Source organism: Porcisia hertigi, chromosome 1 (genome assembly GCF_017918235.1).
Source record: "Porcisia hertigi strain C119 chromosome 1, whole genome shotgun sequence".
In the NCBI taxonomy this organism is placed as follows: Eukaryota; Euglenozoa; class Kinetoplastea; order Trypanosomatida; family Trypanosomatidae; genus Porcisia; species Porcisia hertigi.
This window is the reverse complement of record NC_090560.1, coordinates 1-13,747: the sequence shown is the minus strand read 5'-3', so window position 1 is coordinate 13,747 and position 13,747 is coordinate 1. Positions and strand designations below refer to the sequence as shown.

The 13,747-nt window shown below is 57.0% G+C and overlaps 6 protein-coding genes across 6 annotated transcripts; all 6 read left to right on the top strand.

Moving 5' to 3' along the window:
* Window positions 1-871: 871 nt before the first annotated feature.
* JKF63_07791 (uncharacterized protein) lies at window positions 872-2,716 on the top strand (the record flags this gene model as incomplete). Its single annotated transcript, XM_067903722.1, has 1 exon — window positions 872-2,716. The coding sequence occupies one exon, from the start codon at window positions 872-874 to the stop codon at window positions 2,714-2,716; it is 1,845 nt and encodes a 614-aa protein (XP_067759981.1).
* A 1,042-nt stretch (window positions 2,717-3,758) lies between these two features.
* On the top strand, window positions 3,759-4,364 carry JKF63_07790 (uncharacterized protein; the record flags this gene model as incomplete). Its single annotated transcript, XM_067903721.1, has 1 exon — window positions 3,759-4,364. One exon carries the CDS (start codon window positions 3,759-3,761, stop codon window positions 4,362-4,364), a length of 606 nt encoding a protein of 201 aa, XP_067759980.1.
* Window positions 4,365-5,642: 1,278 nt separating this feature from the next.
* On the top strand, window positions 5,643-6,713 carry JKF63_07789 (uncharacterized protein; the record flags this gene model as incomplete). The annotated part of the gene is made up of 1 exon (XM_067903720.1): window positions 5,643-6,713. The coding sequence occupies one exon, from the start codon at window positions 5,643-5,645 to the stop codon at window positions 6,711-6,713; it is 1,071 nt and encodes a 356-aa protein (XP_067759979.1).
* Window positions 6,714-7,163: 450 nt separating this feature from the next.
* On the top strand, window positions 7,164-7,988 carry JKF63_07788 (uncharacterized protein; the record flags this gene model as incomplete). Its single annotated transcript, XM_067903719.1, has 1 exon — window positions 7,164-7,988. The coding sequence occupies one exon, from the start codon at window positions 7,164-7,166 to the stop codon at window positions 7,986-7,988; it is 825 nt and encodes a 274-aa protein (XP_067759978.1).
* Window positions 7,989-9,079: 1,091 nt separating this feature from the next.
* JKF63_07787 (uncharacterized protein) lies at window positions 9,080-9,796 on the top strand (the record flags this gene model as incomplete). Its single annotated transcript, XM_067903718.1, has 1 exon — window positions 9,080-9,796. One exon carries the CDS (start codon window positions 9,080-9,082, stop codon window positions 9,794-9,796), a length of 717 nt encoding a protein of 238 aa, XP_067759977.1.
* An 843-nt stretch (window positions 9,797-10,639) lies between these two features.
* On the top strand, window positions 10,640-12,487 carry JKF63_07786 (uncharacterized protein; the record flags this gene model as incomplete). Its single annotated transcript, XM_067903717.1, has 1 exon — window positions 10,640-12,487. The coding sequence occupies one exon, from the start codon at window positions 10,640-10,642 to the stop codon at window positions 12,485-12,487; it is 1,848 nt and encodes a 615-aa protein (XP_067759976.1).
* Between the last annotated feature and the right edge of the window lie 1,260 nt (window positions 12,488-13,747).

Below are 13,747 nucleotides of genomic sequence, written 5' to 3'. Positions count from 1 at the left end.
TAGCGTCCCCCCTTCCCCCCTTCCTCCCTCTCCCTCTTCTTTCAGTTCTCCCCTCCGTCGCGGGAGGGGGGAAGGGAGCAAGGGAATCCGAGTAAAGTGGGTGTGGGAGGGAGGGGGGCATGCCCGTGCTTCATGAAAAGGCCGCCGGCTGCAAAGTGAGTGAACATAGACAACCAGGACACCGACCACGTTGACGCTGACACCACACCTACCAGCAGCATAGAGTGGGAGTTGCGCATACCAGCGATGAGGGCAGGACCCAAGAAAGATCCAGGAGACCAATCCCCACTCAAGGCACACATGCCATGCAGCATGCCGAGCGCATGTGAAGCTCAGGTAGCGGCGATGTGGATGCCGGCCATTGAGCGCAACTTCTCTGTGTCTCCCTTGCCCGGCCCTCATTCCCCCTTTCCACGTTCTCCTCAACGGCTACTGTTGATTCGCAAACCCCGACAGTCGCTACATCCCTTCCAATGTTCGACGCTGTGCCAGCGACCATCGCCACTCCCCACGTCTTACCACCGCCCCCCTCTTTATGATGCGAACACACTCGTGGTCCCCCCCCTCGCACATTCCTCTATGCTTACCTGTTCTACACAACCTGAGTGCGATTCCCTTCTGGGGCCTAGTGTCCCCCCTCCTTCCCTCCGCATCTCATCCCATCTTTCTCCTGCCAATCTTGTATCCTTCCCCCAGTGTACACGGACCAACACACACACACACACACACACACACACACACACACACACACACACACACACACGCATCACCGTCGGGCTCTCGCGACCGCCGACCCACTCACCCCACTTTTGCCTCCTTTCTGCTGATTTTTATTGCCAATACACACGTACGTTCCGCATACGCCAGCGACATGTATCAACACTCCCTGCAGTCCTCACGTCACCATCGATCGCAGCTAGATGATTCACCTTCAGAGCACTACAATGTAGTCGGTGGCGTCGCCCCCCCAAGGACAACGTCGTTTCTGCCTCTTCGCCGCTACGGTAGAGCGCGCGACATCAGCGCAGCGCTGACGGCGCCCGTCGTGGAGTACCAGCAGCCACAGTGGACGATGCTGCATCCCCCTTCCCACGCCATGCGGCAGTTGTTTTCTTCTCTCCACCCAGTGATATCGCTCCCCTCGACAGAGGCGTCGTCCAGACGGGAGTATGATGTTGTGAGCCGTCAAGCTCGAGGACAGCGGGCTGTCGGCGTTGCCGCCACGGCCGCAGGACGGCAACTCCCCGGCAGCTCACCGCCACCGCGCCCCACCACAAGTGCGCAGCCGCCGCATCGGAGCCGCGACATTGCTGAGGTCCGTCCCGGGTGCACGACACCCACGGAGCGTGTCCGCTACCGCGTCCGTGTCACACGGAAGCTTATTGACCTCTACGATGAGGTCTCCGAATTGTATCACTGCAGGGAGAACATGTCGCACCAGCTGACGCAGGCGATGCGCACCGACCCTCGTCACTGCAAGGAGCAGCACGGCGAGGTTCAACTTGCCCCCAAGCCCGCAGCCCACCAACAGCTTGCATTAGAGGCGGTCGGGGATGCGCTGTGCGTATTGCACGATGCCGTGCGCGAGCTGGTCGCGGCTTACCTCACCTCGGAGGAGAAGCGCCACCTCGGCATCGACACGCATGTCTTCCAGACCAAGAGGCAGAAGGCAAACACGTACCAGTACGTGCCACAGCCGCAGCAGCCGCCAGGCGGTGCAGCGCGGGGCGCTGGTGGAAAGACGTTCCCGGCGGCAGCGGCGCCATCTGCGTCCCTGCAGCACAGCGAGGTATGCGAGGACCAGGAGAGGGGGGCGAATTCGGCGACAGAGGACGGGGCGCGTCATCGCCCAGTAGCCCCAGCGCTCAGCGTCAAAATGCCCTCAACACTGGAATCGCTCTCGCACCAGGAGGAGGAGGAGGAGGAGGAGGAGGGGGAGGAGGGGGAGCAGACGCCACATTATGGAGCGAGGCCGAGTGATACTCGCGACAGCGCCGGGAATCCGTCGGTGCCAGCGCTATCAGGGGACTTGAACGCGGCCGGCGTTCCTCTCTCGGTGTCACCGATCACGTCATCACGGCAGGCGGTGGTGGAGCTCTCTCCTGTGATGACATCTCCTCCATCGGCGACGGCGCCGTTGCCGTCCCGGAACACCGCCTCAGCGGCGACGGAGTTTGATGCTGTGTCTGGTGTAGTGACTCATCAGCAACCTGTCGAGGCCTCGCAAAACAAGGATGCAGAGCGTGCACAGGAGACACCGGAGCGCGTCTCTGTGGCGGCAGCGTCTGCGTCGACACGTGACAGTACATCTCCCACCGGTACAGCGGCGGGGTCACCAGTGCATCCGCAAACCGGGCCGCAGCCACCGTCTGCAACGCGCCGGCTTGTGAAGATGCCAGTGCGGGGTCCCGATGGACAAATTCTGATTACTAAGATCCCACCGACAATGCCGACAGAGACCAAGTGGATGAAGGTGCCAGTGGGAACACCTGCGGTTATCTCGACCAATCTTAAACCTCCACCATCACTGCAGCCGACCTCGTCGGCCCCGCCGTCCCGGCTGCCCAGCCGCAATTCTTCCTTTGCCAATCGGGCCCCAGCCGCAGGGGTTGCCGAAGCCTCCGCTCCGCCGCCGCCGCCGCCGCCAAGGACATTGCGTGCCGAGTTTAAGCGCTTTCTGGTCGACTCTGACAGCGACAGCGACATGGCAACTTAACGGTTGGGAGAGTTCGCGGTTTGCGGTGGTGGGATGAGATACTTCATAGAACACAGGTGTACAAGATCGGATAGAGGAGGACGGAGATGAAGGAGTGCGTGTGGACGACTCCACACAGGTGCGTCTCTCTCTCTCTCTCTCAGGTATCACGCCCACCCACTCACCCACCCCCCACACACACACACCCTGTGTGCAGTCCCAACAACAAGAAAATCACTACGGCAGGCACAATGCGTGCACAACTCCCCCTTCCCCTCCCCCCACCAAGTCCCCCCTCAAAATCCCCAATTTCACTGGCGTTGATATTTCATACCACAGCCGCGACGACGGCGTGATTTGAGTGTAGTGGCAGCCATGGCGCGAATTTTGGGTACGGTTAGACGGAGAACAGGTGGCTCGTGAAGGCTTTCGCATCTTTCCTTCGCCACGTCTACTGCGTTGCGCTCACCCTCCCTCTCAGCGCTTAGTCTTGGCAAGTTGACGTCTACGGGCGGATGCGCATACACAAGAGGCTCTCACGCTCTGCGCATAACTTTCCAAGCCTTCCTTTTAATTTTACTCATGAAATCTCCAATATTGCCCCTTCCCATGCGCGCCCCCCTCCTCTTTACCCCCTCCCGCCCTCCCTCTCTCCCCCTGCCTTCCGTCTTTGCTGACGTCATGATGTGCTCGCGTGTGCGCACGTGTCCTTGCAAGCATGCATGATTGACACAATGCATCAATCTGCTTCCCTTGAATGATCCACTATTGCCGGGAAGAACTTGAGTAGCACATACACACACACACACATACACACACTTACACATACACTTACACACAAACGCACACACGTGCACACGGGATCGTACTGGACAGGTTGAGATTCTGCATTCCTGATTTAGAAGGGCAGGGGGTTGGTGTGAAAACTTGGTCCAACTGGAAGGACATTAAGTGGTGGTGCAGCAATCACCGCAGCCACGGCAAACCAGTGCCTCTGCTTTTCCTACGTCTGTGTTCTCGCTCCACTTACATCTGCTGATCGTCTTAGGTGTTACTCTTGGCCATGCAGAAATCGTTAATGGTGCCCTCCCCTGGGCGCCGCGCGTTCATGCGCTGCGTGTCGGCGATGACCAGTGCGTCGTCCTTGGCGCGGCCGCATCGCACGATGGCCGTCACAACGCGGTCGCTTTGGAGTAGAAGCTCGGTATGGTTGACGCCATCCGTACCAATCACTAATGCATCGCCGGCGGCGTTTGGCAATGTAGACATTGAGGAGACGCATCCCGACTTTCAGCCTCGCATGGTGGCCAGCGACCTCGCTGAGGATGAAGTCGCGATGATAAAGAAGGATATCCTCGACACAATCCAAACCGAGGAGATCGTAGTCTTCATCAAGGGCGTTCCCGAGGCGCCGATGTGCGCCTTCTCAAAGCGCATGATTGATGTGATGGAGGCACTGGGTGTGGAGTACACCTCATTTGACGTGCTCGCACACCCAGTTGTCCGCAGCTACGTGAAGGAGGTGAGTGAATGGCCAACGATTCCGCAGGTGTTTGTGAAGGGTGAGTTTGCCGGCGGCGTCGACATTATTCTGAAGATGGCTGAGAACGGCGACTTGCAGATGCTTCTGGATCAGAAGGGCATCAAGCACCGCGATACCAAATCTTAGCGACCGGTGTTCTTTCTTCGACCCCCCCCCCCCCTCACCCTCACCCTCACCCTCGCCCTCACCCTCACCCTCACCTTTCGTTTTTTTCTTTGTTTTTTTTTGTATCAGGCACTTACCCCCCCTCCCTCCCTCTTTCCCTTCCCCATCCAGCACATCCGCACGCCCGCCTCTGCGGGTATTGTTACGGTGTTGGGTGTTTCACCTGAGGATGCGTACATTCCTGCATCTACGTTTGGTTGGGGCGTGCGTGCTCATGTCTGAGAGAGCGCAGGGCATCTTAGTCATCACTTAAGTTCACAGAGGATCAAACCTGAAGAGGCCATCACAAGCAAGAACACATGTGTGGGGTAAGCCTGTGGATATCTTCCTCTCTGCGGCTCAGTGTGGCAGAGATTGGCTTGTGTAAAGCTGCTTTATTCGAAGATTTTCCACTCACTGTCTCCAGCGCTTCTGAGCGTTGGCCGTCTTGTTCTCCCCTTTGCCCTTCTCTCTTTCTCGTACGAATTTGTGCTGAACAGCATACTCCAGTGCATGTGTGTACGTGTGTATGTTGGGAGGGGGTTTAGAATGATCGTAAACCCCGAGAAAGCACGAATGATCGAGCGAGGTCTGCGCTCCTGTCGCGGTACTTTGATCACTGTCATGGATCGTGTTGATATTTTTCTGTGCTGCTCCATGTTTTCTCCTTTGGCCGCTTCGCCACTCCCCGTCACTCTTTTCCAGGGCATTCCCCCTCCCCTCTCTTCCTCCTCCTCCTCCACTCTCCCTGCGCATATGTTCATGTGCCTACAACCCTGGATTGTTCCTCCACTACCCGTGGCTGAAGTGACGGAGGGAGGGGCTGCGCTTCTCTGTTCAGTCGCGTTCTGCAGCTTGGAAAAACAAAACAAAACAGCGGTCCTCGTCGACAGTGTGTGTGTGTGTGTGTGGTCACCACAGGAAAAGGATTCACCTGATCAAAAAGAAAGTCTCACACGTGTTTTTGTGTCTATACTCAAAGTTTCCCTGTTGTAGGGCAGAGAGGACCTCTCCCGCCCCAACCCCTCTAATCACCACCACCACCATCTCCGAAGAGCCCCGTGAACTTGAGGGGTTCATCAAGACTACGGTGACAGAGGAAGGGAGGGAGGGGGCATACACACACACACACACACACACGCACACACGCACACACACACACACACACACACGCTCCCTCCCCTCCCTTCACGCCCTCGATTGGAGCTCACCCCACCCTCCACACATACTCGACTGTGCACACGCCAATCAAATATCTCTATGAGGGCGTCCTTTCTGACCTTCGCTGCCAGCGCAGCCGGGGCGGCGTCGCCGTCAAGCCAACCGGCAAAGGCACGCCTCACAACGAACATTGTAGGTGGTATGGGCAACCAACTCTTTCTTGTTGCGAACCTTCTAGCCACTGCGCGCCGCACAGGCATACCGGCATACCTTGAGGCAGCGCCGCTCAGCAGCAGCGCCGGGCCCCCACGCCCCACTTACTGGGACTCTCTTTTTCGTGATCTTGACCAGCATGGGGTGCACATGTGCACCCCTGCGCAACAACTGCCACAGATGCCTATCGTGACGGTGCCCGAGATGCGACCAGTGCGGAAGGTGCAGCTCGATGCGCAGCAGGCCTCTGTCTTCAACATGATCGGCTTCTTCCAAAGCCTCGCTTTTTTTGATGATCATCCAGTTATATCGTCCGTGATTCCGCCGGCGTTCTGGAGTGCCGCCCGCGAGCACCTCAACGTGCACTACGGCGGCGGTTTGTGCCATACTGTCGCCCTACACGTGCGGCGCGGGGACTACACACAGTTTCCCGACATTTTTGTGCAGCTCGACGTTGTGGAGTACTACGATGCGGCAGTGCAGCAGCTGCTGGGTGGCCTTGTGTTGCACCGCCCCCCACTCCCACCGCGACAGCAGCAGTCATCGGCGGACCTGACCCCATTGTCGACTGCACACACCCCACAGCCGCCCTCTCTCCACCTGCTCGTCTTTTGCGACGAGGAGCGCTTTGGTCGCACCGTTGTGGGGTACTTCCGGACCAAGTACAAGAACGCTGTCATGGTCAGCCTCGTTTGCGCCGCAACAGAGGCGAGTGGAGAACCCGCAAAGACCTCTGCGTCGCCATCGTCCGCGTCCATGATGCCGCGCGATGTGCTGGAGTTGCTGATGATGTCGCAGTGCAACGACGTTGTGATGGCAAATTCGACTTTCTCGTGGTGGGGCGCCTACCTGAACCACGTCCCACTGCGTCGTGTCATCGCGCCGTCCAAGTGGTTTGTGAAGGATCCGTACCCGGCGTCAAATCATCTCTATTGCCCTGGATGGATGCTCATCTGATCACACACGACGTGCGTATGTGTGTGTGTGCGTATGTGTGTGTGTGTGTGTGAAGGAAAAATCGATACTACACGACGGACTTCCTCCACAGCAGCACCGGAGGTATTCTATATCACAGAAAACATGAGAAAATATGCAGCGCCGCAGAAGGGCGCCCTCCTCCCTTCCCCCCTCCCCCACCGGCTCTCTTTCCTCTGCGTTTGTGTGTATGGGTGCCCTCTTCATTTCTTCATTGCTAATCTCTCTTTTACCCCTCCCCTCCCTCCCCCCTCTCTCCCGCCCCGCGCGCGCGCCTTATCTTGCCTGCGATTGGCTTCTTCCTCATGGGGACCTTCGAATGCGGGCTCATTCAGGGGACGTGAAACCTCCTCCTCCTCCTCCAGTACACAGACCTGCGTAAGGGCTCTCCAAACCGAGATGCGAGTTGTAGTCGTTGCTTAATTCACTCTGATGTCTTCTATAGCTGCTCTAGCGCGCACGATGCACGGCGGCACGAACGTGTACAAGTCTCGCCTCGACTGTCTTCGAGTCTTGCACGCCGTAGCACAACTGTCGCCGTCTCCGCCATGGTGGACACCCAGCTGCTCTTCTTTTGTTTGTCAGGTGCAGACGCTGAACACGCTGACGAGGGCCGCTTCGGCACGCAAGCACCCCGTCATTGTTCTGGAAGGCTTGGATGGAACTGGAAAGACCGTCGTTGCGGGTACTCTGGCCGAGAGGCTGTCGGGGGTGGCTATCAGCACGCCGCCACTGCAGTTCGCGGAGGTCCGCGAGACTTTCAGGGGTCAGGATGAGGCTCTGGCAAGGGCGTTCTACTCCGCTGCAAATTACATTGCTGCAGAGGGCATCCTGGCAGCAGCGCAGTCGTCAGTGGTTGTAGTCGATCGATGGTGGTGCTCCACGTGCGCGATGGCGTTGGCAAACTGCTGCAGCTGGGACACCCTGCCGCCCAGGGGCGATGCGGTGTACCACTGGCCCAAGGACTTGCCCGAGCCGGACCTGGGGTTTTTGCTGTGCGTCGAGGAAGCGGTGCGGGCGGAGCGTATTCGCAGGCGCGCACCGGAGGATGCCGAGGAGAGGCGCCTCTCCTCCAATGGTGAGATGCGCCGCGTCGCCATGGAAGCGTACCGTCGCACCAATGTGCTCACGGAGGTAGACGCACCGACGTACCGTATCGCTGTGAATTCCATTTTACAGCTTCTGAGCGAGGGCGGCGTGGCACATAGCGCTGTGCCGTTCACTCAGGCGGAACTCGACAGTATCGAACCATTTTAGTAGCACCCGCGTGAAAGACTGCGAGGTCAATTAGGCTCCACCTCTACCTTTCAGTGTCTGTCCATTCTGTCAGGCAACGCGTTGGAAGCTACAACGCCACACACCACACACACACTACATGCACACACACACCGCCTCATTCCTCCAGGATACCACCGGGAGCATCACCACTACCCCTTTGCGTGTGTGTGTGTGTGTGTGGTGTACCTCAAGGCAACCCCCTCGCCAGTGGGCAGTGGAGAGGGGATCAGGTGAGACACGTTCGAGTCACCCCGACAGTCTGTACCCCCCTCCCCCTCTCCGACTTCCCTCCCCCTTATGGACAGTAAAAAGGTGTGCAGTGTCGCGGGTTGTTTCTGAGCGGCATCACCCAGGACTTGTGTTGCAGACGTCAGTAGCGATCCACTACTCTAAGTTCTCTACATCGAGGGGTGGGTGGGTGGGGATACGTGAGCCAGTCACCTTCTGGCCTTGGCAAGACGGGGAAGTGTTTGGTTTCCCAACAAACCGCGGAGGAGATGACGGACCACACACCTCACAGATGCCTGCCCTTCCCCTTCCCCCATGCTGAGGTCTCCGGCCTCACCCCTCTCGACATCCTAGAAAAGTTGGAAAGAATGAGAAAGATGGAACAACGGTGGAGGGGGGGGGGAGCGGCAGCCGCTCTGCCCGCATTTCCCCCCTTTTTCCCCTGCCGGAGCGGGCCAACTTTCTGGCGTGACCACTTTCCCTAGAAGCTTTTTTTTGCACAGGCCATCACCATCTCCCATCTCCCATCCCCCTTTTCCTCACTTTTCTCTCCCTCCTCCTTCCCTCCCTCCACTTCCCACCCCGCGCTCGCACTCGGGTGGTGGTTTACCCCTGCCATCTGTGATGCACACTCTACACTTTGCTGAGTTGGTGGCGTACAGAACTGTCGAACCCACGTGTCCACCGCTGGACATTATCTTTTTCCCGCGCCTGACGAGGTTCCCAGCCACCACGTTATACTGCTGTTCTTATAGGGTTCAAGTTAAATGGTCACTCTTCGCTCTGGCCTCCACATCGCCTTCTCTATCATTGTCACATTGGGACGTCGCATCTGACCGCCCATGTTGACCGCCTCCTCGACCACGGTGGTGGCCGCCTCTTCCACCAACGAGCGGCCAACTAGCAGCAGAGGTGTGCTGTTACCGCTCACAGTAGCCGGTGTTGGTCTTCTCTGCCTCTGGAAAGTCGTTCAGATTTGTTCGGTTCCCGTTCACCCGCGCTGCGTAACGATCGTCTACGACACGCGCCGCAAGACCGTCTTGTGCACCTCGGCAGATCGCGACATGCACCGGGACTCGCTACCCCGGGTGTCGCACTTTGATGTGTCACTGTATTTTGGGTCCGCTTTGATGTACTGGAGCCGGACGCGGCTGCTGGTGCCACCGACCTCTTTTTTTGGTCTTTTCACGCTTCCGCGAGGTGTCTTTGAAGAACCGGGGGAGTCTGTGAACTGCGTCATCGAGGGTGTAGCGGTGCGCGACGGATCGTTGAACATGATGGTGACAGTCTTTTACACGATCCCCTTCAATCAGATCGAGCGTTACCTCGCAGCTGTCGGTCCCGAGCCACCCAACGAGGTGATTGGCAAGGCTGTCGCCCATGTTGCACGAGTGCGGTGCGCGGAGCACTCTGCCGGCATCCTGCTCTCAAAGGCACGTCGCGAAGGTTTGTTTATGGGTCCATACAAGGATCACCTAACTTCAAAGCTTATGTCAGAGGCGGCAGTGCTGGTGAGCAAAGTAGTTGTGGAACGTGTGATGTTGATCGATGGGGCCTAGTGGTGGATGGATGGATATATACATATATATATATATATATATATATATATATGTCTGTGTGTGTGTGTGAATGTGTGGGAGTTGTGTTACTCATCACCCAGACACCACACAGAGCCCTTTTACCCACGCCACCTCCAAATCCCCCGTAACGATGTAGCCTCTGCAACCCGTTTGCTCTTTGCGGTGTGCTCCACGCAGCGGCCTGCGGAGTCCTTCTCCTTTTATTATAATTGCCTGACCGAGAAAAAGTCACCCCCCCCCTCCCTGCCTTTCTCTCCTCCCACTTGATGAACGCACACGGGCACACATACGTGGACAGCGGCATGCCCTCTCTCTGTATGAGTTCCTTCTGCCGCATTACGTCGATGTGGTGCACCACATGAACGCGGAAAGCTTTCTTCAGCGCTCAGCTTCCAGAGCTCTCTGGGTTGTCCTTCGTTGCAACGATAACTGAGAGACGCGTATCGCCTCGCTTGCGCACTTCCCCCCTCTCCCCACTTTCCCTTTCCGCCCTCACCGCCATCCTGCAGAACTCTTCACCCGTGCATTTTCGTTTCGCATAGCATCGTTACATCGTACCGACACTTTTCACGCGGTCTTCTCGATACGCCCACTCACCCAAGAAACAGTTTTCTACTTTGGTCCTACACGGAGGGAAGGGGGGGGGGCCAATATATATATACACACACACATACATACATCCGTGAGAGCTTCGTGGGCGTGTTGCAATAGCGTGCCATCGGTACCTCATCCGTCGGGGTTTTCCTCTGCCTCTCCCCTTATTTCTACACACGCTTTCGTCCGCTCTTTCCGTGTCTGTGCCTCACCCACAGACGTGCTTGCATGTCGTCCGTTGAGTTCGTGCGCAACGTAGATGATCACACGGCCATCTACCGCTGGGAGGCTGTCGGGTTGGAGGACCTGAGCCGCCAGAACAAACTCTCTTCCCTCCCATTCTGGATACCAAATGCAACGTCGCGGAAGCATCAGTTCAAGTTGGTGCTCCTACGCGGCTTGGTGCAGAGCGCTGTGCCTTCCAGCGACCCCTTTGGCGTACTCGTCGAGTTCATCCCACCTCCACCATCGCCGTCAGCGTCGTCAGGGGGGTTCACAACATCCGAAGCAGTATCGTCGTCATCTTCGCCCTCCGGAGACTTCCCGGGCGGCTGCGCCGTGACGTGCGAGGTGCTCCCTGTGGACTTCACGGCTCCATCGGCGGTGAAAGAAGAACACGGGTGGCGCGGTGGTGAGAGCGGCGGGGAGGCAACCGGAAAGGGCATCAAGTCAACGAAGATGACAGTACTCAACGCGAACAGCACACAAGTGAGCTTTCCAGACTTCATTCCCGCAGAGGTGCTTCACAACGCGCGCTACGTCAGCGGCATACCATTGTCTTTTACGCTGCAGATCACAATCGAAATTGGCATCAGTGTCCCGCTTCACCAGGCTACCACCACCGCCTTGTCGTTCTTCTCCTCCCTGACGACATCGGTGAGCCACTTGCTGGGCAGCACTTCGAGACTCTACCACGAAGGGCGCGAGAGCATCAACAACGTCATCCTCGCGTCATCCGCTTCGGCGGTGGCGAGCACCTCCGATCTTTGGCACAACACCGCGTTTCCGCTGGCTTCAGCGTATGTCCCTGCTTCCACCGCGCCAGCGAAGGCTGCTGTTTCAACTCCTGTTCCCCTGCCTCCGTGGGAGCAGCCACCGGAGGAGTGGCGTGACCGCACCTCCGAATGGCGCACTCTCGTGAGCGAGCGGCTAGCTGGACTGAACGGAACGTATCGACATGGTCGGGAGAAAGTGCCTTCGCCGGACGAGGTGGCGCTGCTGGCGGAGGTCGGCCTCCTGGAGGCGGACTTGTGGGCGCGCTACAGCCTCTTCGACTTTGACCGCGATGTACACGAAGGCCTGCTCGCCTCTAGCGAGATACGGGCTCGCCGCTACAGCCTAGTGCCGGCCCGCCTAAAGGAGGAGACGTTCTGGGCGAACTATTTCTGGAAGGTGCACTGTGTCGGCCAATGTGTGACAGAGCGGCAAGTGGCGGCGGTGCTGGCGGTGCTCTGCACGCCTCCACGGGTTGGCCCCACCGATCTCTCTACCCCTGTGGAGGAGGTAATGGGGCACATCTACGACAGCGAGGATGTCATCGCAATCGTGGAGGGTTTCATCAAATGCGGCGAGGCGGCAGAGCCGTGGTGCACCGTGGCGATGGAAACAGCACGCCACTGCAAAGTATTGTTAGAGATTGCCTCGCAGAGTACAAGTTTGGCAGCCAACCGGCGCCGGCCGGTGGAGTCGGCGCTCACCAATTTAGAGGAGACGCTGTCGTGGCACCGCGATACATTGAGGGGCATCACAAACTCATGTGCTGTGTCCGTTGACGACATTGCGGGCCCTGCAGCTGCTCCTGGCGCGACCGAGGAGGGTGAGGTGGCCATTACTGTTTCCGCCTTTGCTTCGCCGACACCACCGCACGAGGTGCGCACCATCTCAAAAGAGTTGCAGCGAGAAGCGTCTTCCGATGCCTCTTTGAATGCAGCCGCCCCCACGGCAGCGGAGCCGACAATCTCTTCGCTATTCCCCGGCACAGGCGACGGTTTGTCAGGCGTCGGCGAAGTTCAGTTTGCCGTAATGCCCTGGGAGGAGGAGGACGAGGAGAAGGATGAGACGACATGCGTGAGTTGATCATGCAGGATGTCTATCAATATGGGGGAAAGGGACCGGCGTAGGGGGGGGGGGGGATGGGTGGGAGTGGGTGGGAGTGGGAATGAGGGGTGTAGGCCACCTTCATTGCACAGGTGTGTTGGGTTTCAAATATCTGCGTTAACCCCTTCTTCCCCTCCTCCTCCCCCTGTGTGACTGTGCTGATACATGTTCACACCCCATTCCTTTTCAGAAAATCCACGCCAGCTCCCACCCTCGTATGCCACTCCCTCGCTCCCTCATTGCACGTTTCTACAGGTCTTTGAGGGGCGGAGGAGGAGGTGCGCGTTTTGGCTTCCGTAAACACATGGACAGATAAGCATCCGTGAGGACACGTGGACTGATGCTGCAGTGGATAAACGGCACCTGCCTTTTGGGTTTGGTGACCGCATTTCTTTTTTCTTCTTTTCCGCCTTCTCTACGCATCTGTCTTCTCGCCGCTTCCTCAAAATCTTTCATATTTTTTTCAATATTGGATTGGTTCTCTATCTATTGTGTGTTGCTACAATTGCGCACTGGTGGTGTTGTGCTTCCGACTTCGTGTTCTTCCAAATCCTTCCTCGCTGTACCAAAGCACTATCCCCTCGGGCGCCGCCGCCATCGACTTTTTTTTTTTCGGGGGGGGTCATCGTCCCTCTGCCCCTCCCCCCCCTTTCTGAACGTGTCTCATCACGTATGGCGCTTGTCTTGCCTTTCGTGCTTCTCCATGTTTTATCCAACCCCCTCCCCCACCCTACCCTCTCGTTTTGCTTTATTTGTTTAGTGTGGATTTTCCTATCATCTTCGACACCCCCCCCCCTCCCACCAGCACGCCGTGGAGACGAGTGTATACGTGTGTCCATCCGACGGTCACCCCTCCCTTCGCTGCACTCCTCATCTCCTTAACTGGAGGCCGTGGCAGAGTTCTCTGGGGTTACAATCCCTAACTCCTAACCCTAACTTAACCTAACCCTAACCCTAACCCTAACCCTAACCCAATCCTAACCCAAATCCTTAAATTCCTAATCCTAACCTCAACCCTAACCCTAATCCCTAACCTTTAACCTTAACCCTCTAACTCCTTAACCCTAACCCTTTAACTCCTAACTCAAACTAATTTAATTTTTAATTTTAATTTTAATTTTAATTTTAATTTTTAATTTTAATTTTAATTTTAAATTTTAATTTTTAAATTTTAATTTTTAAATTTTTAAATAAATTTAATTTAAATTTTTAATTTAATTTTAATTTAACTAAATTAAT